Source organism: Aspergillus versicolor (genome assembly GCF_001890125.1).
Source record: "Aspergillus versicolor CBS 583.65 unplaced genomic scaffold ASPVEscaffold_3, whole genome shotgun sequence".
Taxonomy (NCBI): Eukaryota; Fungi; Ascomycota; class Eurotiomycetes; order Eurotiales; family Aspergillaceae; genus Aspergillus; species Aspergillus versicolor.
In genome coordinates this window covers 111,441-133,206 of record NW_024467526.1, presented here as the reverse complement: position 1 = coordinate 133,206, position 21,766 = coordinate 111,441, and the positions used below count along the sequence as shown (strand labels likewise).

General features: G+C 60.7%; 2 protein-coding genes across 2 annotated transcripts; both read right to left on the bottom strand.

Annotated features, from left to right (window-relative positions):
* Positions 1 to 852: 852 nt before the first annotated feature.
* On the bottom strand, positions 853 to 2,737 carry ASPVEDRAFT_163676 (uncharacterized protein; the record flags this gene model as incomplete). The annotated part of the gene is made up of 2 exons (XM_040808618.1): positions 1,235 to 2,737; positions 853 to 1,188 (listed from the first exon to the last, which is right to left on the bottom strand). Coding segments are annotated over exons 1-2 (1,824 nt in total), but the record flags the coding sequence as incomplete, so codon positions are not given.
* Positions 2,738 to 3,891: 1,154 nt separating this feature from the next.
* ASPVEDRAFT_187865 (uncharacterized protein) lies at positions 3,892 to 19,775 on the bottom strand (the record flags this gene model as incomplete). The annotated part of the gene is made up of 3 exons (XM_040809015.1): positions 19,237 to 19,775; positions 11,108 to 14,610; positions 3,892 to 6,586 (listed from the first exon to the last, which is right to left on the bottom strand). Coding segments are annotated over exons 1-3 (6,459 nt in total), but the record flags the coding sequence as incomplete, so codon positions are not given.
* Between the last annotated feature and the right edge of the window lie 1,991 nt (positions 19,776 to 21,766).

The window sequence follows — 21,766 nt, the reverse complement described above, 5'->3', positions numbered from 1 at the left end:
AAGAGGGCGGCCGATATTGCAGGCTCGGATGGCTGGCTCAGCCACGTGGAGATTCGCCGTCGCGTAGATTGTGCACTCGGCCGGTCCGTAGCAGTTGTTGAACGCCTCCAGGTGGCTGTCCCGCCAGATGTCGCGGGTCTGCTCTGTCACTGCTTCACCAGCGAGCGTGAGGACGCGCAGAGTCGGGACGCTGCGTGGATCAAGCAAGCGAGCGACAGTGGGGGTAAGGGACGCCCAGTTCGCCTCGTACTGGCGAATCGCACCGGCGAGGTCATTATCCCGCTGTGTCTGGGATGGGATGCAGACGCACGCGCCGCGGGTTAGCGAAGTGAAGATATCCTGCAAGCTGATATCGAATACATATGCTGCAAATTGCAACGAACGAGTGCCCGGACCGATGGAGAGGGCAGCACCATGGGCTTCCATGCTGACGCTGAGGGCTCGGTGGTCAAGAACAACGCCTTTCGGCACACCTGTAGAGCCAGAGGTGTAGATGATGAACGCTGGGTCGGAGAGCTGGACCTCATTCATGGCAGCAGTCGGCGCCTCAAGGGAGATAGATGTCGTCAGTTCGTCGTCCACGACCAGTGCAAAAACACTCAGTTCATCGAAGCAGGAACTGAACGCGCTCTGGGTGAGAACCACCGCTGCCCTAGTATCGTTGAGGATCGTGGCATGACGACTGCTCGGGTGCGAGGGGTCCAACGCAACACAGGCGCCACCAGCCTGGAGAATAGCGAGCATCGAGACGACTGCCCACTTGGACTTGTCAAAGCAGAACGGAACGATAACCCCGGATTGAACCCCCCAGTGCGAGGAGAGATGGTTGGCGAGCTTCCTCGAAAGCAGAACAAGCTCAGCATACGTCAAGTCCCCGTCCCACGCTGCGAGCGCAGGCTGGTGCGGGCTCTTGATGGCTTGACGCTCGACGAGCATGTGCACGTGTTCTTCTGCATCCCGGGGCGGCGCAATACCCTCATTATATTCGGCGACTTGGGCCAGGTTTCTGTCGCTGAAGCGTTCGACCGACGCGAGGTTCCGTCCGGGGTGGTCTGTGACGGAGTGCAGGATCGTGGTGAAGGTGCTGGCGACATTCTGGGCCTGCCATTCGGACATGAGAGACTCCCAGTACGTGAGGCCCACGTAGGAGCGGTGCTCGCCAACGGCCACATGCACGGTCAGCTCGTACTGAGGCTGTCAGCCCTGCACAGATGGATTACGGGGAAAGACTTACCTCTGTAGGATCCTGCGCCCCAACACGTTCGTAGCGGAGAGCCTCGGTCCCGCTATCGGTTGCACCTTCTCGTTGCACAGACATGATCGAATTGAAGAGGGCCGTCTGGGAGATGCCCAGGGCGTGCTGGATGTCTCCCAGCGGGCAATGCTGGTGCTCGAGGCTGGCGGCATACGTCGACTGTACCCCGGTCAGGAAGCTCGAGACACTCTCGCGGGCGGCAATCCTCATGCGGCGGACGAGCATGCTGATAAACGGTCCCACCGTCTCCTCGGCGTCGTCGACCGCGATATCGCGACCGGATGAAATAAACCCGAAGCACACATCGTCGCTGGAGGTGTAGCTCTGCAGCACGAGCGCCCATACGGCCTGGAACAGGGAGGGCAGGGTAACTCCAACGCTGCGGCAGAAGACGCGCAGACGATCCGACGTGATTTGCAGGTCGACCTCCAGAGTCCTTGTGGTCCTTGTGGTCCTTTCCACGGAACGGCTGGCAGTCTCCATGGGGAAGTGGCAGCCCTCGAGGCCAGCAAGGGCGGATTTCCAGTACTCAAGAGACCTCTTGATCGGGTGCTGCTGGATGTAGCGGACAAAGTTGGCGTACGAGGGGCCGGGGCCTGCCGGGAGACGGCCTTGATATGCCAGCGCCAGGTCGCGCAGAATCAGAGTGGTCGCGGCCGCGTCGACGATTGTGTGGTTGATTGACAGTTTGAAGAACACCTTGCCCGACTGCGACACGCACATCTTGACGCGATGCTGGAGCCCGCCCTCGTGGTAGCGAGGGAGCTCGCAGCGGGCCAGCATCTCCATACCCTCATCATCGGTTGGTGCATGGAGGATCTCAATGTCCGGCTGCGCGTTCTTGAGCACAACCAGGTCGAATACATCGTCGCGCGAGATATTGTCAGCAAAGAGTGTGCGCAGGATGCCGTGACGCTGCACCACCTGCTTCCACGATCGAGCCAGTCGGTCAACATCCACGTCAAGTCCATTGGAGCGCGCCGGGTCCCGCACGGCAAACGTGAAGAACACTTGATAAGTTTCCGGCGCTTTGGTCTGACTCAGGAGCATGGCGACTTGCATCGGCGCGCAAGGGTACATGTCTTCAACGTCGCTGGCACTCGCGACGCCGAGGGCAGGCAGGCGAGCGGTGGTCAGCCTCTCCAGTTCATCGTAGGAAAGCGACAGGAGCGGATAGTCGCTGGGAGTCGGAGTAAACGGCAGGGCAGGAAGCACACTGGCTGCAGTGGTCAGGGCCTGTTCGTATCCTTTGAGCCATGCAAGACTGCGCCGGCTGCTCGACTGCATCTGCCCGCTGAATGCAAACTGGACCTGGACCCCGTGAGCTGCAACGCGAACGAAGACCTCCAGCAGAGCCGGGTGGACTGCGTTAGGCTGCACAGTCGATACTTCCCTGCCCATCGGGATGACCTTGAGTAACCCTTGGCGTTGATCCTCGAGGTCGAGGTGGTGGAAGACGACTTCCATCGGCCACTGCTTGACCGAGTGGTGCGTAGCTTGTCGGCGCTGGTCTTTGACTGCAATCATGGTCTTGACCATGTCATCCACGTTGGAAAGCGAGAGCTTGAGAGGCGTGAACCGAGAGAAACGGCCGACGGTACGAGCGTACGTGGTATCTCGGCCACCCGCCTCGTAGCAGTGGACCACGGGCGGTTCTCGATCGGTGAAGACGCCCTTGAACGAGTGAAGAAGCAGAGCGATGAAGATATCGCGAGGCTCCGCGTGCAGTCCGTTCTCACTGCGCACAACGCCTGTTGACACGTCGGGTGGCAGGGAGAATTCAAGAGACTTGACATCCGCAGCATCGGTCGCCGTCTCCCTGTCCTGGACGCCCCAATAAGTGTGGATCGACGGCGCCAATTCCGTTGCAGAGATATCAAGTGACTCCTCAGTCTGCTGGCGCACAAAGGCTTGGAAGCCAGGAGGCTTTCTGGGCTCGGTCTCCTTGAAGATGACACTCTCCAGGTCATCAGCAATGACGCGCCATGAGGCTTCATCGACGAACAGAGCATGGGCGGCCAGGTACAGGTACTGCTTTCCTCCAGGGACATCGAACAGACCTGCGACAGATATCGGCCCCGTCTCGGGGTGGATGGCATCCTGCTCACTCGCCATGTGCTGGTGCATGTCCTGGACAGTCTGGACACGGCGGTGGGTGAACCTAAAGGATTGGTCGACATCCTCGGTGATTGTCTGCACCCATCCGGTGCTTGATCGATGCACACGAGCACGGAGCATGGCATGGGTACCAATGACCGTCCGGAGTGCTCGCTCCACACGGGGCGGCAACACTGATCCTGGAAATTCCAGGACAATGCTCTCGTTGATAGGGTGGCTCAGCCCCTTGGACGAGCGGAGAATAACCTCTTGTCCGAGCAGCAGACGGAATGGCTCCTTCGAGGCGTCGCCGGTAGGATTGGCGTCGGGCGCCAAGCGGCTCATGACAAGGGCAAGGTCGGATAAGGTCTTTGACCGCAGGATATCCTTGACGGCGAGCTCTAGGCCCTGCTGGCGGCACGAGGCGGAGATCTGCATCGCCATGATGGAGTCACCACCTTGGGCGGCAAAGGACCGGGCGAGAGAGACCGTGGCAGGAGGGACATCCAGAGCAACACCGACAATGCGCTGGATCTCGCGCTCCATGGCCGTGGCCGGCTCGGTCTGCTCACTATCGGCGGAGAGGGCGGACACTCGCTGATACATCTCCTCGTCTGCGGACTGCAGGAAGCTGGCGATCTTTGCGCGGTCGATCTTGCCCGAGGAGTTCAAGGGGAGTTGTTTCAGAGGGACCCAGACGGTAGGCACCATGTATTCGGGCAGTTTCTGCGAGGCCGACTCCTGCAGGCTGGACAGCAGAGAGAGGGCGAGGGTCTTGCTGCTGTTGTCGATGAGCGCCATCTGCTCGCCGTCGGCCAGCGCGTGCAGCGAAAGGACGGCCACGAGCTTGTTCCTGAATGGCCCTTCGTTGAGGAGCACAGCTACCACGTCTTTGGTCGATTTGTGGGCCAGGAGATGATGTTCGACCTCTCCGAGTTCAAGGCGCTGCCCGTTGACCTTGACCTGGGCGTCCTTGCGACCCAGATACGTGAGGGATCCATCTTGCTCATAGCGCACGAGATCGCCGGTCCTGTATATTCTAGGCGCGGAGTCCTTGAGGCGAGATGCCCAGGGGGGACTGGGCACAAACGCAGCATCGGTCTTCTGGGAGTCGTGCAGATAGCCGCGTGCCAGGGAGTGGCCCTCGACAACGAGCTCGCCCACGCAGCCGACAGGGACCAGGCGGTTGACATCCTGGATATCGACAATCCACGATCGACTGCTCACCGCACGCCCGAGCTTGGAAGCCCTATTGTCCTCCACCGTCACCTCCCGGGTGAGGCAGAAGACACATGCCTCGGTCGGTCCGTAGCCGTTCATGAGGCGCACCTTCGAGGCCCATGCGTCCACATTCTCCTGCCGCATCGCCTCTCCGCCCAGAACAAGCGTCTCGAGGTGTGTAGCCTGGTTGGGGTCGATGAGCGTGACAAACGTGGGTGTGAAGAAGGCCCAATTGACGCGCATCTTGTTCATCGTGTGGATAATGTCTGCGGTGCGGTCTTCGTCGCGCGGGATACAGACACAACCGCCAAAGGCCAGGGTAGTGAAGATCTCTGCGATGCTCGCGTCGAATCCATAGGACGCGAACTGCAGCGCTCGTGTTGTGCTGTCAAAGTGCATGGCCCGGCCGTGGCCCATTACGCTGGTGCACGCGGCCGCATGTTCGATGACCACCCCCTTGGGTGTGCCTGTACTGCCCGATGTGAAGATCACATACGCCGCATCGTGTGGGCCGGCACGCCAGGTGAGAGCAGTGGCCGGGGAAGGCAGCAACTGCAGCGATTTCTTCGACACTTGAACTATATGCATGCAGGATAGGCCGTTGTCCTGCGTCTCGGGCGACACGATGATCACAGTGGAGCTCAGCTGCGTGACAATTGCCTCTCGCCGGGCCAAAGGCTGGGAAGGATCCAAGGGCACATACGCACCACCCGCCTTGAGCACAGCGACCATGGCAACCACTGCCCAGGCCGACTTTTCCATGCAGATCGGGACGAAGGCGCCTGCACCGACGCCCAGGTCCACCAAACGCTGCGCTAGGCGGTTTGAATAGCTGTTGAGGTCTGTGTAGGTCAATTCCGCATCCCAGCTGCAGATCGCCATCTCGTTGGCACGCTGGAGGGTCTGTACGCCGATCAGTTCGGGCAGCGTGCTGCTGGTGGCCGCGGACAGCGTCGAGTTCCAGTGCATGATGCTCTGCATGTGGTCCCCGGGCACCATGTCGAGGTCGCAGACGCGCGCGTCTGGTCGCTGGACGAGGCTCTCAAAGACTTTGCTGAACGTCTTGCCCAGGTTCTCTGCCTCCCATCGCGACATCTTGGCAGTCCAGTATCCAATGCTCACTCTGGGCCGCTCTTTGGATGCGACGGCCCCAAGGGTGAGATCGTACTCTGTCGGACTGTGTCCTCCGACGGTGGTGAAACGCACAGAAGAGCCATCACGCTGCACCGCATCGGCGGGCGCCTCGATCGTGATGATCGAGTTGAACAGCGGCTTTCCTGCCAGACCAATCACATTTTGGATCTCTGCGAGAGATAGGTGCTGGTGTTGCAGGCTCTGGAGGTAGTCGGACTGCACGGCCCTTGCGAGGTCGGCGGCGGTGCTGGAAGGGGCGACGCTCAACCTGCACACAAGCATGTTGATGAAGGGACCGACAATCTCCGCGACATCTGGCAGCGGAATATCCCGGCCGGAGACCAGGTATCCGTAGCAGACATCGTCGGATCCCGTGTAGCAGCGCAGGACGGCGCCCCAGACGGCCTGGATGACATTGGCGATGGTTGTCCCCGTCGCCTGCTGGAAGGCCTGCAACTGGCTCGCAAACACCGACAGGTCCACCTCAACGTACTCGAGCTGGCCGCGGTCTTCGGACTGGGTCTTTGCAACAGGCAGGTAGCAGGGCTCGACCCCTTGCAAGTACGCGGTCCAGTGGTTCAGGGCTTCCATCGGCGCCTTGTGTTGCAAGTGCTGGATATACGAGCGGTACGACGGGGCTTTGTCGGCACTGAGCGTCCCTTCGTAGGCCCGGGCCAAGTCGCGGAAGATGAGCCCCATGGATCGGCCATCAAACGTAGTGTGGTCAATGTCGATGCGTCCGTAGACTCGCCCGTCGCGGGATGTGCACAGCGTGAGATGGTGAGGGGGTGCTTTGCGGCAGTGGATATCAGGGGTCTGGATGGCGGAGAGGGCTGTGATCGGATCGTCCTGCTCGGCCTCAATCAATCGGTAACTGGTCTCTGGATCACAGACCAGGATCTGGTAGAACAGTGCATCCTGGGCCGCAGAGTCCTGCGCAAAGACTGTGGAGAGGGCTGCGTGCCGACGCACCACCTGCATCCAGGCCAATCCCAGACGCGACACAGCAACGGAATCAGCGCCGGCCGCTGGGGTGGCCTCGAAGATCACACGGACGTCAGATGCCCCAGGAGATCGCATCTGACTGAGAAGGAGGCCTTGCTGAATTGGCGAACACGGATATATATCTTGCACCTCACGCGCCGACAGCCCAAGAGACCGTACGCTACGGTTGACCAAGCGGTTGAGGCCGGCATAGCTCAGTTGCAGGAGAGGGAAATCGCCCAATGTCTTCTCCTCGGGGTGGTTTGGAAGAGTTTCGCTGAGCTGCACAAGATGTGCCTGGATGGTTGCCGCCCAGCGCTCGACTTCACTCTGCCTCGAGGTCTCTTGGGGGTATGACATGCTCAGCCTGAGTGATCCATTTTCGATCGAGGCGGAAAGGTCAAAGAGGGCCTGGCTGCAGGTCTTGTGCGGCGCAGGAGAAGGACCCTGCACCTGCTTGAGCGTCCTACTGGACCACCCTTGGACGAGCATAATGCCATCAACCCCACGGAAAAGAATCTCCACCGGTCGAGTGCTGTCCACAATGGACCGTGAAAGACGACGAGCATCCTTGCTCCGGCGGACAGCGTCGATCGGACTGCTGATCGTCTCGCCAATATATATCGGCACTCTGCTGGTGAAGCAGCCCACAGTTCCCGACGGTTGCAAAGAGAGATCCTCAAAACAGTCTCTCCCATCGCGATCGAGATACACTGTCGGAAGGTTGGTGCCCTGGAACGTGCTTCCAAAAGCACTGAAAAGAGCGGCGAGAACAATATCCTGGATCTCGGTCTGGAAGGCAGCGTTGCATTGCTTGAGCAGGGCCGCCGTGAGCTCGGGGCCCAAAGTAAAGCTCGTATGTGCCTGCGCAGCCAGGGTCTTTTTGTGGACTCCCCAGTACGCGAAGTTAATCGGAGCTACCTGTGTCTCCATTCGACTGGCCAGGTGTCGAGCACAGGTCTGGAAGGCGACCGGAGCTTCGGTCTTGAATTCTCCATCGGACAGAAGGTCGCTGAGATCTTGAAGCAGCATCTTCCAAGAGGCTTCGTCGACCACCAACTGATGGATGGCCAGAGACAACAGGTTCTCGCCGGTTTGCAGTTCGAACAGGTCTGCAATGAGCACGGGTCCTGGCTCTGCGCCAGAACTCGCCTGGCTGGCCTGGCTGGCCTGGCTGGCCTGGCTGGCCTTGACTATGCCTGTGATCGCCTCGCGCGAGACAGCAGAGTGAGAAGTGAACCGGTAGGCGGAGTTGAGCTCTCCAGAGATGGATTGAGCCCACTCGGCTGCACCAGTTCGATGGAAACGAGCCCGGAGCATTGAATGCCTCCGCACGAGGGCATCGATTGCCGAGAGCACTTCGCTTGTCTTCACCGACGGGGCCATCTCAAGCAACACACTCTGGCTCACCTTGTCCGAGTCTTCTAGATACAGCTTTTGGCCAGGGGCCAACGGGAAGTAGTCTTCGGCCGTCTCCTCCTGGACTCCGGCTGAGGCAGTCATGGCGGAAAGCTGCGCCAGAGTCTCCGCTTGGAGAACATCCAGCATGCGAACGCTGATCCCGGACGTGCGGAATCGAGATACAGCCTGCATCGCAGTGACGGAATCTCCTCCGAGGCTGATGAAGGAGCGAGCGAGGGGCACATCGCTGCGGCCCAAGACAGCACCCACAGTCTCCTGCACCCGGCGATCCATCTCGGTGGCCGGGATGATGTCGACCACGCGGTCGAGTGTGATGGACAGCTCCTCGAATTCGCTGTCGTCAAGGGACTGGATCCACTGGCTGATCCGGGCCCGGTCGATCTTCAACGAGGTGTTCATCGGGATCGCACCGACGACCAGCCATGCAGAGGGGATCATATATCCCGGTAGACGCTCTGAAATCTTCTGGCGGACGCGTCGGACGCTTTGCGCCGCGGTGGCTTGTCGCATCGGGCTGATGGGCTCGAGGCCCTTGCCTGTGCCATCGATGGCGGTCAACGACAGAACGGCGACAAGACGCTCACGATGGAGCGTCACGACGACCTGCTTGACTTGGTCGCTGCTGAGGGCGTGGTGTTCGATCTCTCCGAGCTCCAGGCGCTGCCCGTGCACCTTGACCTGGCTATCCTTGCGGCCCAAATAGTCCATGGAGCCGTCCTGGTTGTATCGAACGAGGTCGCCAGTTTTATAAATACGGGGCGCGGCCAACGGTGCCGGTGCAAACGACTGCCGCCACTTTGGAGGTGGAATAAAGGATGCAGCAGTTTTGGCCTCGTCGTTCAGGTAACCGCGTGCCAGCAGCGGGCCTTCGACGAGGAGCTCGCCGACACAGCCAACTGGGACCAGACGGTCGTGGTCGTCGGGATTCACGATCCAGAGAGAACTGGAGAGGGCATGGCCGATATTGGACGCAGTCCGACCCGTCCCCTGGCCGAGGTCTTTGGCAGAGCTGCAGTAGATAGTGCATTCCGCGGGCCCGTAGCAGTTGAAGAACCCATCTAGGCCTGCAGCGCGCCATGCCGCGACCACCTTGTGCGTTGCAGCCTCACCCGCTAGAGTAAGGACTCGGAGGGACGGAGCTTCACTGGGGATCAGGAGACCAGCGACGGTAGGGGTGAGACACGCCCAGTTGGCCTGAAGGCGCTGGATGGCAGCTGCAAGATTGTTCACTCGCTCTTGCTCCGAAGGGATGCATACACATGCCCCTCGGGTTAGGGAGGTGAAGATATCCTGAATGCTGATATCGAAAACAAATGCTGCGAATTGCAGTACGCGCGTCCCTGTCGTGATGTTCAAGGCGGAGCCATGCGCCTCGATGCTTGTACACACCGAGCCGTGCTCCAGAACCACTCCCTTCGGTGTGCCAGAGCTTCCGGACGTGTATATGACAAACGCTGGACTCGAGGACGAGCGATGCAGCCGCACCGTTCGTGCGGGAGTTTCGTCAGCCTGTCCCTCCAGCTCCTGCACAAGGGTTGGGCCAACGATGAGAGACCGAGCTCCCAAGGCTTTGAAATGACCGTGGTTCGCTTCAGACGTCAGCACAAGATGGGCCTGGATGTCAGTAAGAATCGTCTCATGACGGCTCGCAGGATGAGACGGGTCCAGGGGCACGCAGGCGGCGCGCGCTTTCAATATTGACATGGAAGCCACAACCGCGTAGGCGGATTTCTCGAAGCAGGTTGGGATAAACGATCCGGGCTGTACGCCCATATTGCTGAGTTTTGTCGCTAGACGACTGGTGATTCGGTCGAGAGCCGCGTAGGTGAATGTGGCATCCCACGCGGAGACGGCTTCCATGTCGGGCACCAGCGCGGCACACTTCGCAAAGAGGCTGTCGACGCATTCTTCCAGACGCTGTGGGTAGCCCGGGTTCCACTGTGCGACCTGTGTCCGGTCTGACTTGCTGAAGATATCCAAGTCGCCGGCACGCTCTTCAGCACCATTTAACATTGCCGACAGCGTAGCCTCGAGGGTGTTGGCAACGTTGGAAGCTTGCCACTCGGGGACCTTCTGTGTGTAGTGGCCGAGCAAGAGCAAGATCTGCTTGCTGGAGCTGTCGTGCTTGATGTTCACCGTGAGGTCGTACTCTGTGGGATCGTGGCTGGCAATGCTGTTGAGGGTGATGCCTGTCTCCTCCGGTGTAGCCGATGCAGAGCGCTGGATGGAGAGGATGGTGTTAAACAGTGGAGAGCCAGAGAGACCTGCCACACCCTGGATTGCTGACAGCGGACAGTGTTGATGAACAAGGCTGTCGAGATAGTCTTGCTGGGTCTGTTGAGCCAGCTCTGCTACCGTCGGCTCGCCCACTGACCGCGTCCGGCAAACCAGCATGTTGATGAATGGTCCAACAATCTCATCAATGCCCTCGACATCGACATCTCGCCCGGAGGCGAGGTAGCCATATGAAATGTCGTCCGAGCCGGTGTAGCACCGGAGCACGATCGCCCACAAGGCTTGGAAGACACTGCCGGGGGTTACCTTGTAATGCTCACAGAACTTGGCCAGCGAGTCACTCAGATGGCCCATGTCTAGGGAGACGTATCTGAGCTGCGCATCAAGGTCCTCCACAGTCGATCGGTGGGTGACCGGGAAGAGGCATGGCTGCACGTCTTGCAGGTACTCGCTCCAGTATGTCAAGGCAGCATCGTGCGGGTATTGCTGAAGATACTTGATATATGCCGCGTAAGAGGGCGCCACCAAGCGTGAATCCAGTTTCGAGTCATAGGCCCGGGTTAAGTCTCGGACGACCAGGGCGACTGAGGCGGCATCGATGATGGCATGGTTGATCTCCAGCTTGCAGTACACGCGCGACTCCTCGGTGCAGCAGATGGACAGTCGGTGTGGCGCCCGCACCACGGTGTAGTCGACAGGCTGCAGGCTTTCGAGGAACGAGACCACGTCCTCCGACTGCTTTGATTCGTATCGTTGCACGTCGGGAGTAAGGGTTTTGAGGACGACGGAATCAAACAGGCCTTCGTCTCGCACGCTGCTGACGAACATGCTGCGAAGAATCGCATGACGCTGAACAACCTGCGTCCAGGCGTGGTTCAACCGCTCGACGGAGACGTTCGAGTTTCCCACCACTTCAAACATGAAGAAGGACTCGTACGCCCCCTTTTGGCGATGCTGGCTGAGGAGCAGTCCTTCCTGCATTGGCGAGCACGGGTACCAGTCCTCGATCGCCGAAAAGTCGGCAGCGGGCAGCACAGGGAGACATTCCCTCTGGAACTTCTCGAGGGCGCTGTACCCAATGGGCATCAGAGGATAGTCGCTGAGTGTGGGCTCAGGCGCTTGCAAAGGCAGCGTGTCAGCCATGTGCTGCAGCATACTGCGGTACAGCTGCACCCAGCTCTGGATCTCGGCTTGGTGCCGGCTCTTCTTGTTGTACACCACATTGACCTGCAGTCGGCCGTCGAGCACAGTTGCGGAGATCTCAAACAGGGCCATTCTGTTTGCATGCAGGTCGGTGTCAAAGACCTGGCTCTCCGCTGCCGTCCGAGGTTCCTGTCGCAGCACGGCGTCATCTCGGTCGAACTGCTGGTAGCGACCCAAGTAGTTGAACAGAATTTCGGGGCGGCCGTGGTGGCCAAAGGCCTCGCGGCCACTGGCGGACAGGTACCGGCTCGTGAAGTAGTCCCATCCCGCGTTGGGCAGCTTCCGACGGAGATCCTTAACGCCACGGATCGTATTGGCGAGACTGTGGAGCATCTCGGGGGCGAGGTATACAGGAGCCATTACTGTGAACCAGCCAACAGTCCGAGACAGGTCGATGTCTGCAGTCCAGGGCTCACGCCCGTGCCCCTCGACAAAGACAGAGGGTGCCCGGCCGTGGAATGTCTGGCTGTAGGAGAGCAGCAGCCCGGCGAGGAGGAGATCGGTCAGCTCGGTTCGGAAGGCCCCATTGCAGCTGCCCAGCATCGCTGTTGTCGAGGGCTCGTCGAGGGTGAAACTCGCCAGTTCGGCATCCACGTAGACATTGGACGTGGTCTCCAAACCCCAGAAAGCCATATCTGGGGTCATCGGAACGTGATACGGAAGGGCGGTGGCAACAGTAAGGGTCTGCGCGTGTTCGGCCTGCATGGCAGTCCACGACTGGAAGGAGAGAGCGGGCTCATCGCTTAATGTGCCCCCGAGAAGGAGGTCCTCGAGATCCTGCAGCAACACCCGCCAAGAGACCATGTCAATCACCAGATGGTGCGCGACCATAAAGAGGAGCTGGCCTTCGTCTTGCACATCGAAGAGATCCACGCAGAGCAGGGGCCCGTTTTGCGCATCTGGACGGCGTGCACTGTCCGTCATTATGCGGGCCACCTGAGTGCGGTCGGTCAGCCGGTGCGCCTGGAAGTGGTACGAGCCAGAGATGTCGTTGGTGATGAGCTGCACCCAGTTGGACCCCGGCTGCAATCGCCTGAACCGAGCACGGAGCATCGAGTGCTGCCGGACAACCGCATCGATTGCTTGAATTAGCTGATGCGCTTTGGCTGGCTTTCCGAGGCGAAGGAAGAAGCTCTGGTTGGACAGGGTCGGCTGCTGGCTGCAGACATCCAGATAAAACTGCTGGATGGGCGACAGGGCAAACTCTTCCCCGGGCCGTTCGGGGGGGATCGAGGAGGACAGGCGCGCGGGGCGGACGCAGAGAGACACCTGCGCAAGGCTCGCGCTCTGCAGGATGTCCGGAACCCGCAGCGAGAGCCCTTCGCGCCGGGCGTGGCTGACCACCTGCATTGCCGTGATCGAGTCGCCTCCAAGGCCGACGAACGAACGGCTGAGCGAGGTGGCCGCGGGCTGCAGGTTGAGGACGCGGGCCACAATCTCCTGCACGCGGCGGTCGGTGGCAGTGGCCGGGATGGATGTCCCGGTGGCCTCCTCGTTTGCCTGCGTCAGGGCGCTGAACGTCTCCTGCGAGAGCCCCTCGATGAATACGTTGACACGCTGGCGATCCAGCTTGCCGGATGTGTTGAGTGGGACGCTCCGGACGACGATCCACAGCGTTGGTACCATGAACGAGGGCAGTTGGCTTGCCAGGTGGTCTTTGACAGCCGAGACCTGCAGCCAGATGCCCTCGTCGACGGCGAGTTCAATCTCCGAGCTCGATGCTGGGGCGATGGCTGCGAGGGAAACGACGGCGACGACGCGGCCCTTGCACAGGCCAGCCCGCACCATCAGGACGAGGCTGTCCCGGACCACTGCGTGCTGGGTCAAATGGTGTTCGATCTCGCCCAGCTCAAAGCGTTGGCCTCGCAGCTTGACCTGGTGGTCCTTGCGGCCGATGTAGTTCAAGGTCCCATCCTGTTGATACTGCACGAGATCCCCGGTCTTGTACATACGGCGGCGGCCCATCCCACGGCCCTGGGCGTTGGCCCAGCGAGGGTCTATAATAAAGGAAGCGTTTGTCTTCTCCAGGTCGCCGAGGTATCCTCGAGCCAGCGAGTGGCCTTCAACGAGCAGCTCGCCGACTGCACCCAATGGAGCCAGGCGGTCGTGGTTGTTGGGATCCGCAATCCAGGCGAGGGTGCTGACTGCACGGCCAACTCCCTGGGGGCCTTCTGTATTGGAGGCAATCGAGCGAGACAGGCAGAACACGCAGGTCTCCGTGGGCCCGTAGCCGTCGATGAGATCCACGCCTCCTCCCCAGACTTGAATGTTTTCCTTTCGGATTGCCTCACCTCCAAGCACCAGGGTCCTCAGTCCAGTGAGACGCTCGGGGCTGAGCGTTGTGGCGAAAGAGGGCGAGAAAAACGCCCAGTTGACCTGCATTTCGTTGATGACGGCCTCGATCTCGCCGCCCATGCGCTGATCCTCAGACGGCACGCAAACACAGCCGCCAAAGACAAAGGTCGTGAAAACCTCAGCAATCGCCGCATCGAAGCTGTACGAGGAGAATTGGAGAGCACGCGTATCGGGTGCGAATCCCATGGCCTTTCCATGCCCGGTGGTGCTGGTGCAGGCGGCGGCGTGCTCAATCACGACTCCCTTGGGTTTTCCAGTACTGCCGGAGGTGAAGATGAGATACATGCTGTTGCCGCCGTGTGCTCGACCAGTCAGTCTAGGTTGCGGGGATGGAAGGCAGGCGATCAGGGCGGGCGACACCTCGACAGTCGTCTTCTTCTCCGCTCCCAAGCCACAGTTCTCGCGGGTCTCAGGAGAGACCACGACGACGTCGGAGTTGAGTTGCTCGACGATACCCTGGCGCCGCTGAAGGGGATGCGATGGGTCCAAGGGCACAAAGGCACCACCAGCTTTGAGGATTGCGAGCATCGCGACTATAGTCCATGCAGACTTTTCCATGCAAATGGGCACCATGGTCTCTGCCTGCACACCAAGGGAGACTAGGTGGTGTGCCAGATCTGTGGAGACCCGGTCAAGCTCTTCGTATGTGAAGCTGGCGTCCCAGGCGCAGATGGCTGGCCGGGCTGGCTGCCGGACTGCCTGCTCTTCAAAGACTTGGTGCATGCACCGGTCGACCTTGGCTGGGGGTGCAGCACCACCGGCCCATTGGTCGAGCTGCAGCATACTCTCTGCACCGACGGGGCTCAGCTCGCCCAGACTCTGTTCAGGGCTCTCCAGGAGGGAGTGAAACAGGGTGGCAAAGGTAGCAGCAATGTTGTTGGCCTGCCACTTGGACAGCGCAGTGCTCCAGTATCCCAGAGTGGCCTGTGGGGCGGCTTCGGAGGCGACAGCCCCAATTGTCAGATCATATTCGCTGGGATCATGACCGCTTCGGGTGCGGAACGAGAGTCCAGCGGCATTTCGCGACGCTGGCTGGTGCCGCGAGCTGCGCTGGATGGTCATGACCGAGTTGAACAGCGACCGGCCTCCAAGCCCGCGCGCATGCTGGATCTCCGCGAGCGAGCAGTGCTGGTATTCCAGGGCAGCCATAAAGTCCGCCTGCAGCGTCTGGGCGACATCGCTCCCCCGCTGGCCTCCGACGTTGTTCATGCGGCAGACGAGCATGTTGATCAGCGGGCCGACCATGTCCTCGACGCCTTCAAGGGGGACGTCACGGCCGGAAGTCAGGTATCCAAAGCAGACGTCCTCGGATCCTGTGTAGCAGCGGAGGACCATGGCCCAGACCAGCTGGAACACGTTGGCAATGGAGACTCCGTATCTGTCACAGAAGGCGCCCAACCGCCCAGCGGAGCTTGCAAGGTCGATCGAGACATGGTGTATTTCCTTCGGTGCGGTGCTGTCTGCACGCGCAACTGGGAAGATACTAGGCTCCAGGCCATCGAGGTAACCCTTCCAGTAGCCAAAAGCCACATCCTCTGGCTTGGACTGAATGTGGGCAATGTAGGAGCTGTACCGGGGGCCAGTGCCGTGCAGCTTGCCGTTGTATGCGAGGTCCCAGTCGCGAAGCAATACACCAAGCGAGGCCGCGTCAAAGATGGCGTGGTTGGCCTCGAGCCTGCCGACGATCTTGTTGCTGCCGTCTGCAATGCGGCAGATGGCCAGCTGGTGAGGAGGTTTGGTTGGATCCCCGTAGTCCAACAGGGGGACACCTTGTAGGAGCTCGAGGGCGGCCTGCTCGCTCGCCGCCTCAAGCAAGGTCGACCGGATGCGAGGTTGCTTCAAGACAGTCTGGTCGTACACACCGTTGTCGGACACGCTCTCGATGAAGACGGTCCGCAGCATCGGGTGGCGAGCGACAAGAACCTCCCAGGCGCTCAACAGGCGGTCGCCATCGACAGCCTGCTGTGTGCTGCCTGACAGCTCGAAGACGTACTGCACTTTGTAAGTGCCTTCACCACGGCTCTGAGTAAGGAGAAGACCCTGCTGCATCGGCGAGACGGGATAGACGTCTTCCAGCTCGTCCAGACCGGCCACACCGAGCAGGGGCATCCGCTGTTCAACAAGCAAGTCGAGGCCGGAATCGCTCCACTTCAGCAGAGGGAAATCGACCAGGGTTGGCTGGGGAGCCATGCGGCACAGTTGGTGCACCGTCTCCGTCAGGGCCGTCTGGCAGCTCTGGATCCAGCTGCAGATCCTGTCCCTGTGCGCCATGCGGCGACTGAAGTTGAATGTGAACTGAGCGACTCCCTGCTCGATCTGGGCGGAGATTTCAAACAGCGCGTGCCGGGGCACTTCTTCACCAACGTCGTAGACCATCCCTTCGGATCGTGGGATCGGTTGGAACAGGCTGTCGGCCTTTTCTAGCTGTTGCTGCATCCCCAGGTAGTTGAAAAGGATCTCGACGGGCCCGTGGTGGGCGAAGCGCTGTTTTCCTTGCGCGGAGAGGAATCGGCTGGAGAAATAGTCCCAGCCATTGGTAGGAGTCTGGCTGCGGCAGTCCTTGACGTGCGAGATGGCACGCGTAACGCTGTCGGTCATGTTCTCGAGATACATCGGCATCATCGTGGTGAACCAGCCCACCGTGCGAGACAGGTCGATCTCATCGTTCCAGGGCTCGCGGCCATGACCCTCCGTGAAGACGACCGGGGGGGTTCGGTCGGTGAAGGTCTGCGTAAAGGACCAGAGCAAAGAGCCCAGAAGGAGGTCCGTCACCTGGGTACGGAAGACTCGGTGGACTTGATCCGACAAGAGGAGCGAGGTGACGCCAGCAGGCAGCTGGAAGGATTCCGAGTCGTGGTCTGCATACACATTGGGCTGGTTCGCCATGTTCCAGTATGCGAACGGGTCTGGATGAGCAGGCACGTCCAAGGCAAGACACTTGGGCAGGAGGGAGGTGGCGTTTGCGGAGATATATTCTGCTTGCAATCGCAGCCAGTCCTGGAAGCTTGCCGAGTTCACAAGACTGGTAGACGAAGTGGGAGACTGCAGCAGCTCTTCCAGCTCCTGGAGCACAATTCGCCACGACACCAAGTCAATAACCAGGTGGTGGGCCACGAGGAACAGGAGCTGCTCTCCGCCGCTGGTGGTGAAGAGGTCGCATCTGAAAACTGGACCTTTTGTGATGTCCAGGCTCAGCTGGCTTTTGTTGACTGCGGCGACCATCTGGTCAGAGGTAACCCGGTCGTGATGCTGAAGCGCAATCGATCCGTCGCTTGCAGCACTGATATATTGCTGCCACACGCCGTCGGCTCCTTGAGAGAATCGAGCCCGGAGCATCGCGTGATTGCGCAGGATTGCATTCAGGGCCGTGGTCAGCTCCTCATGTCGAATGGTCCTGCTCAAGCGCAGGAAGACGCTCTGGTTCAGGCGAGAAGGCTGGTCGTTGGTCACGTTGAAGAACAGGCTCTGGATGGGCGACAGAGCGAATGCCTCGTGTGCTTGCTGCTCCTGTTTGGGCGCTTCTTGGACGGTCTCTGCAGTCTTCGGCGATAGTTCGGTCAGGCTGTTGCTCTTCATGATGTCGCGCACGCGGAGAACGACTCCCTTGGCTCTGCAGCGCGAGGCCAGCTGCATGCTGGTGATTGAGTCACCTCCAAGGCTGGGAAACGACCTGTTCATGGAAACGTCGCCCAACGACAGGTTGAGAACATCGGCCACGGCAGCCTGGATGACCCTCTCCGCTGCAGTCTGCGGGAGGGCAACGGCCTCGTCAGCGCCGCCAATCCACTGGCGGTACTCGTGCTCGTCCAGCTGGTGCACCCAGCGTGTGATCTGGGCGCGATCCAGCTTGCCCGAGTTGCTGAGCGGCAGCCTGTCGACCACGAGCCAGAACGAGGGAACCATGTAAGGCGGCACCTTGGTGGGGAGGTAGGCTTCGGTGGCCGCGAACAGCGCCGACGCACCGTCCTTGCTCGCGTGCCGGACGAGATTCAGTCCACCGGACGCGGGCTGGCCCCGGTCTGCGTTGAGCGAGAGCACTGCGGTCAACCCGCCTTTGCAGGGCCCGCTGTCCGGGAGGAATGCCATGGCGTTCTGCACGGGCTCGCTGGCGGACAAGTGATGCTCGATTTCGGCAAGCTCGAGCCGCTGTCCGTGCAGCTTGACCTGCGTGTCTTTGCGGCCGAGGAATTCCATGGACCCATCGGGCTGATAGCGCACCAGGTCGCCAGTCTTGTACATGCGCCGTGGGCGAGCCAAGGAGCAGCCGGATTGAGTGGTGGACCAGGCCGGATCGACGATAAACGCAGCCTCGGTCTTGTCGGGGTTCTTGAGGTAGCCTCTCGCGAGGGTGACGCCTTCAATGACCAGCTCGCCGACTCCTCCGACAATGGCAAGCTTGTGGTGGTCCTGCGGGTTCACGACCCAGACGAGCGGCCCGACAGGAAGGCCGATGCAGGACGAGGACGAGGCCTCTGTGGCAGGGTGAGCAGTTGCTATCGCAGAGGTCTCGGTCGGCCCATATGCTAGGATCAGCCGGAGCCTCTTGGCCCAGGTCTCGATATGCCACTGGGGGATCTGCTCGCCGCCCAGCACCAGCGTCTGGATGGTCGGAATCTCACTCGGAGTAAGCGTCGAAGCCACAGAGGGGGTCAGGAACATCCAGTTCGCGCGGCAGGCGGCGATGAATGCCGCAATACCCTCGGTCTGCTGCTCGGGGACACACACGGTGCCGCCGATAATCAGCGTGGTGAGGATCTCCATCACGCTCGCGTCAAAGGTGTACGTGGCGAACTGCAGCACGCGGCTGTCTGGCTCGAAGCCCAGCCCCTTTCCGTGGTAGGTTGCGCTCGTGGCATAGGAGCCGTGCTCGATCAGGGTCCCCTTGGCGCGGCCGGTGGTGCCCGACGTGAAGATCACGTATGCGAGATCGTGAGGGCTCACGGGGCAGGTGAGCTGGCGCAGGGGCATCTTCTTGACGCGGTCAGTACTGACGGTGACCACGTTCCCCACGATCGCCTGGCACAGGGGACGGCGGCTGACGGAGGAGAGGATGACGGTGGCCTCGGTGTCCTCGACAATCGCCTGCAGCCGGTCGATGGGGTAATTGGCGTCAAAGGGAGTGAATGCATAGCCCGCCTTGAGCACGGCGAGCATTGACAGGATCATCAGCTCGGACTTCTCGAAGCACAGAGGCACGACTGTTCCACGCGGCAGGCCGAGCAACTGTAGCTCGCCAGCGAGACGAGTGGACAGGTCCTCGAGCTCGGCATACGTCCACCGCACCCCGCTGAACGAGTAGACTGCCTCCTTGGTCGGCGTCGCTTGGGCACGCTCCAAGACGAGGTCGTGGATGCAGCGCTCGACAGGCGGCGGCGCCGTTGCGTTCCATTGTTCCACCTGCGCGAGATCCTCGGGGCTGATCAGATTAAGGTCTCCAAATGTGGTGGTGGCGCTGGACCCTGAGAGATGGTGCAAGATCGAGAGCAGGGCGCCGGACATCTGGCGGGCCTGCCAGTCGCTGAAGACGTTGGTCCAGTAGTCCAGATCCACTCCGACGAGCTCCTGGCCCGCGATCTGGATGTTGACGGCCATGTCGTAGTCGGAGGGGTCGTAGCTGCTCACACTCGAAAAGCGCGTCTCTTGAGTAGACGAGGGCGCATCGTTGACGGGCTTGGTGGAGAGCAGGGTGTTGAACAGCGGGCGGCCTCGGAGGTTCAGGGCGTGCTGGATCTCCCCGAGGGAGCAGTGCTGATGGGCGAGCGAGGACAGGTAATCCTGCTGGGCGCGCTGAGCTGCATCCACAATGCTGGCCGAGTCGGGGATCTGGGATCGGTGGAGGAGCAGGTTGATAAGGGGCCCGACAATCTCGTCGACTCCCTGCAGGGGGATATCACGACCTGAGGCCAGGTATCCGTAGCACACATCATCGCTGCCGCCAAAGTGCTTCAGCAAAACGGCCCATGCGGTCTGGAAGATGCTGGCCGCGGTCACTGCGTGCGCCTTGCTGAACCGCGCCAGTCGCTGCGTGAGCTCGGGGGGGATCACCACCTTGACGTGGCCGAGACGCCGCTGATCGCGAGGAGTGCCAAAGGTTGCGCGCAGACAGCAAGGCTCTACCCCATTGAGATAGTTTGTCCAGTACGATAGTGCGTAGGTCGCTGGGTTTGCGTGAAGGTATTCAATGTAGTGACCGTAGTGCCGCTGGCTGTGGGGGAGAGGACGTCCATCAACTGCGTCGGCCAGATCGCGTAGCACCAGCCGTATCGACGCAGCATCCATGATTGCGTGGCTGACGGTGAGCTTCCAGAAGACCTGGTTGGTCATGGTCACGATGACTGTGAACTGGTGCGGAGGGCGCAGGGGGTCGCGGGCAAGCTGGGAGTTCTTGACTGCATCTTCCAGCTGGGCAGGCCCTTTGATAGCGAGGAAGTCCGTGTTGGCCTCTGCAGACTTGACCACCGCCTGGACGAATGAACCGGCCTTGTCGACAAACACCGTCCGCAGCATGGGATGCCGGTTAACGACCTCCTCCCATGCAGAAACGAGCGAGGCGGGCGAAACAAACTGGCCCGCCGGCGGCTTGGCTTCAAAGATGAACTGCACCTGGTAGGAGGAAGGGTCGGTCTCCTGGCTGAGCAGGATGCCCTGCTGGATCGGGGCGCAGGGATACAGCCCTTCAATGGCAGCAAATCCGCCGAGACGATCCACCGCAGAATCCAGCCATCCGTAACTGGTCTGCACGAGAGGGTAGTCCGACAAGGTAGGCGCTTGCTCCATCTCGGAAAGGGCGGAGGCGCAGTCACAGAGGGTGGACTCGAATGCCTTGAGCCAGCGTTGGATGCGCTCTGGATGCTGCACGCGGCGGCTGTAGGCAAAGTGGAAACGGAGACAGCCACCGTCCACCACCGCAGAGACCTCAAATAGGGCCGTGCGGGACAGAGACGGGTCGACGTCGGCCATTTCGTCGTCAAAGCCGCGCGAGCAGTGCCTGAAGAGCGCGTCCGGCCTCTCCAGCTGCTGGAACCGGCCCATGTAGTTGAAGACCAGCTCCATCGGCAGGGCAGCAGCTGCGCGGGACTCGCGGCCCTTGGCAGTCAGATAGCGCCAGTTGAAGTACTGCCAGCCCTGCTTAGGAAGCTGTCGCCGGCGGTCCTTGATCGTTCTCAGCTTCTGCTCGAATCCCTCGGTGGGCGACTCCGTGCCAGCCAGAGACACGGGGCTGATGGTCGTGAACCACCCAACCGTGCTTGAAACGTCCAGCCCGTCGCTCCACGGCTCGCGGCCATGGGCTTCGCCGAAGACCGCTGGGGCCTCGCGATCAGTAAAGACGTGTCCGAACGAGTCGAGCAGGGCGGTGATGAAAATGTCGGATGGCTCGGTGCGGAACGGGCTGTTGGCGGTTTCCAGCAGCATTGCGGAGATTGGTGCATCCAGGGTGAACGTTTCTCTGACAGTGTTGCCGTACGTGTTGTCTTGAGAGGTCATTCCCCAGTAGGATGGATTCGCGGCCGGGATCGTGTATGGCAACACACTGGCTTCATCCCAGTCCTGGTGCTGAACGTATTCAGCCTGGGCGCGCGCCCACGCCTGAAAGGGTGTCGACTGCCGGACGATGCCCGCCTCACTGCCATCGGGGAGCATCTGCTCCAGTGTAGTCAGGATGACTCTCCAGGAAACGAGGTCGATGACCAGATGGTGGGCAACCAGGTACAGGAACTGGTCCCCTTCGCCGGTCTGGAAGAGCAGTGCTGCGAACAGGGGACCTTGTTCAATGTCGAGCTGCTTGGTTGCCTCCACTACCGTAGCTTGGACTTCGGCGAGCGAAGGGACATGATGAACCTGGACTGAGCAAGGCTTGTC